The 2,156-nt window shown below is 60.9% G+C and overlaps 1 protein-coding gene across 1 annotated transcript in view; it reads right to left on the reverse strand.

The window, feature by feature from the left end:
• Positions 1–1,475: 1,475 nt before the first annotated feature.
• The window catches only part of SOX3 (SRY (sex determining region Y)-box 3), a 2,955-nt gene continuing 2,274 nt past the window's right edge, over positions 1,476–2,156 (reverse strand). Inside the window, 2 exon segments of the mRNA XM_012727082.1 lie at positions 1,476–1,800; positions 1,802–1,965. Coding sequence (XP_012582536.1) covers positions 1,602–1,800; positions 1,802–1,965 — 363 coding nt within the window. The 3' untranslated portion in view covers positions 1,476–1,601.

The following is a 2,156-nucleotide window of genomic DNA, read 5'->3' on the forward strand; positions in this document are numbered from 1 at the left end:
TACATAGGAACAGTGTGTGATGCTGTGTAACACCAGCACAGTGTGTGTGAGAGAGAGAACGGAGACCTGGAAGACAGGTTTGTGCTAATCACAGCAGAAAGTGTCAGCATTGCCCTGCCAGAAGTGCCCAGGGTCTGCAGAGGCCAGTGGGAGAGGTGGGAGTCCTCCTTAGGTTCCCCAGCCCAACAGGCCTCAGAAGAGCCCGAGGTCTGTAAATCACTGCGCTGTGGCTGGGAGTGGGTGCCCCGGTGGCTGCCAGCACTTCACGGGAGGGGTAGCGCTGCCTTGCCTGGGAGACCCGACTTTTCCTGCAGAGGAAGGGTAAGCTTAGTCTCCAGTGGTGTGTAAAAGCTGGTTAAGCGCTCCCCCCCCCAAGCCTCAAATGCCCCCAGCCCACTTCCAAGCCCACCCGGGCCTGCAGGTGAAGGGCTGGCTCACACAAAGGAAATTGGGAATGTGGGATTCGGACCAATTTACCGAATAGGCTGTCGCCCAGAGTCCCAACAAACATCAAGCCAAGAAACCTGTGGTCAGGAGTGGATGAGGATAAAAACAGTGCACTGGCCGGGTTTATTGCAAAGTCCTAGTTCAGTTATTCTGGGATAGCGAGGTAACAGGATTAAGGGGATTAAGGAAATCACCTCAAACAGCTGAGGAGGGGGTAAAAACACTGGTTCTATTTGTTTTCTGCCTAGGCCCCAAACAGATACATTGGGGCCCTCTGGGAGAAGAGGAATGAAGTAGCTTTGGGGGGCACAGTGGAATGCCCAAGGGTCTAGGCTGGAGAGAAGTGGGGGAGGGGAGAAGTAGAAAGTGGGCTCTAGGCTTGGGAAGAGAGAGAGCCTCTTAGAAAGCAAATGCACTGGGCTGACACGCCAAAAAGAAAAATCTATCCGGAGTGTGAAGCTCTTTTACGGCCTGCGGTGCACTTTTTAAACCCGAACTTTGCGTGGGGGAGGCCGGCTCTGACGCCACAACCACTACTGTAAAGACAGACTGATTTGCTGCCGGGGTGCCCCGCAACCACCGGTTTTTAATGGAACTGGGGTTTCTGGAGGGCTTTTCGTTTTGTGAATGCCGCAGCTTGCCTCTCTTCCCGCCCCAGGGCACAAAGGTGAAAGAAAGTGGCCCTCTCTCGCCGCTCGGGCCTCCCCTCCCGGCCCGCGTGTCTATCGCCGCGGACACTCCTCCACCGCGCTCAACAAGTGCGTGGCCGCCCGCGGGAGCCGCTCGCCCAAGACAAACCGGCGGAACACCCTGGGAGCCGGTGTCTTGCACAGCCAGCAGTCAGAAAGCCACTGTTCGGACCGCGCAAAGCCTCCCGGCTCCTCCGCGCCCGCTGGCCCGGACCGGGCGGCCGGGCAGGTCACACCCGGAGGGGGGACGGGGGTCTCCCTCAGCCGCCACTAAACTCTCAGGCAGGCCCGCAAAATTACCAAGACTCCATTATGTTGGTTATAAAATTTATTGATCTCTCACGTAGGAATGAAGAGTAAAACCTTGAAAAACCTGAAACAAAATAGCCCCCGCCCCACCACCCGAACGAAATCCGAATACATTAGCGCGACAAAATATCAAACATCACGGCAGAAGTCACCAACTTAACAGCCTAAACGCAGCCCGGACAGAAGCTGTCCCGCGGCCGGGGGCGGCGAGGCGGGGACCCGCGAACCTGGCGATAAATTAACCTCGGCCGCCGCGCCGCGCCGCGGGCTGAGCCACGCGGACCCCCGCGGCCACGCGACCCGGCGGGGCGGCCCCGCGCCTTGGGGGCTCCCTGCGCTCACGCGCTGGCTAACAGCAAACTAACGAGACAAATGCCACAGAGACCCAGGGGCCCGGGAGGGGCGGGGCGGCTTTTCGGGGCCCACGTCGCCGCGACTCCCAGCCCACAAAAGGGGAGGGAGGGGCGGCCGCGAGGGGCCGGCGACCTCGCCCAAGTCCCGTTTCCGCCGCTGCGGCGGCCTCCCGGCTTTTGTCCCAAAGCCGACAGCTCCGGGCAAACTTTCGGTCCTCCCCGGCCGCGGCCCCGGGCCCCCGTCCCAGGCGAGCAAAGCTAAACGACGAGGCGTCCCGACTCGGGGACGCAGGGCGGCGGGGGCGGCGGCGGCCGGGCGCTCAGATGTGGGTCAGCGGCACCGTGCCGTTGACCGCAG

This window comes from Condylura cristata, unplaced genomic scaffold (assembly GCF_000260355.1).
Source record: "Condylura cristata isolate star-nosed mole 26May11 unplaced genomic scaffold, ConCri1.0 scaffold00019, whole genome shotgun sequence".
Taxonomy (NCBI): Eukaryota; Metazoa; Chordata; class Mammalia; order Eulipotyphla; family Talpidae; genus Condylura; species Condylura cristata.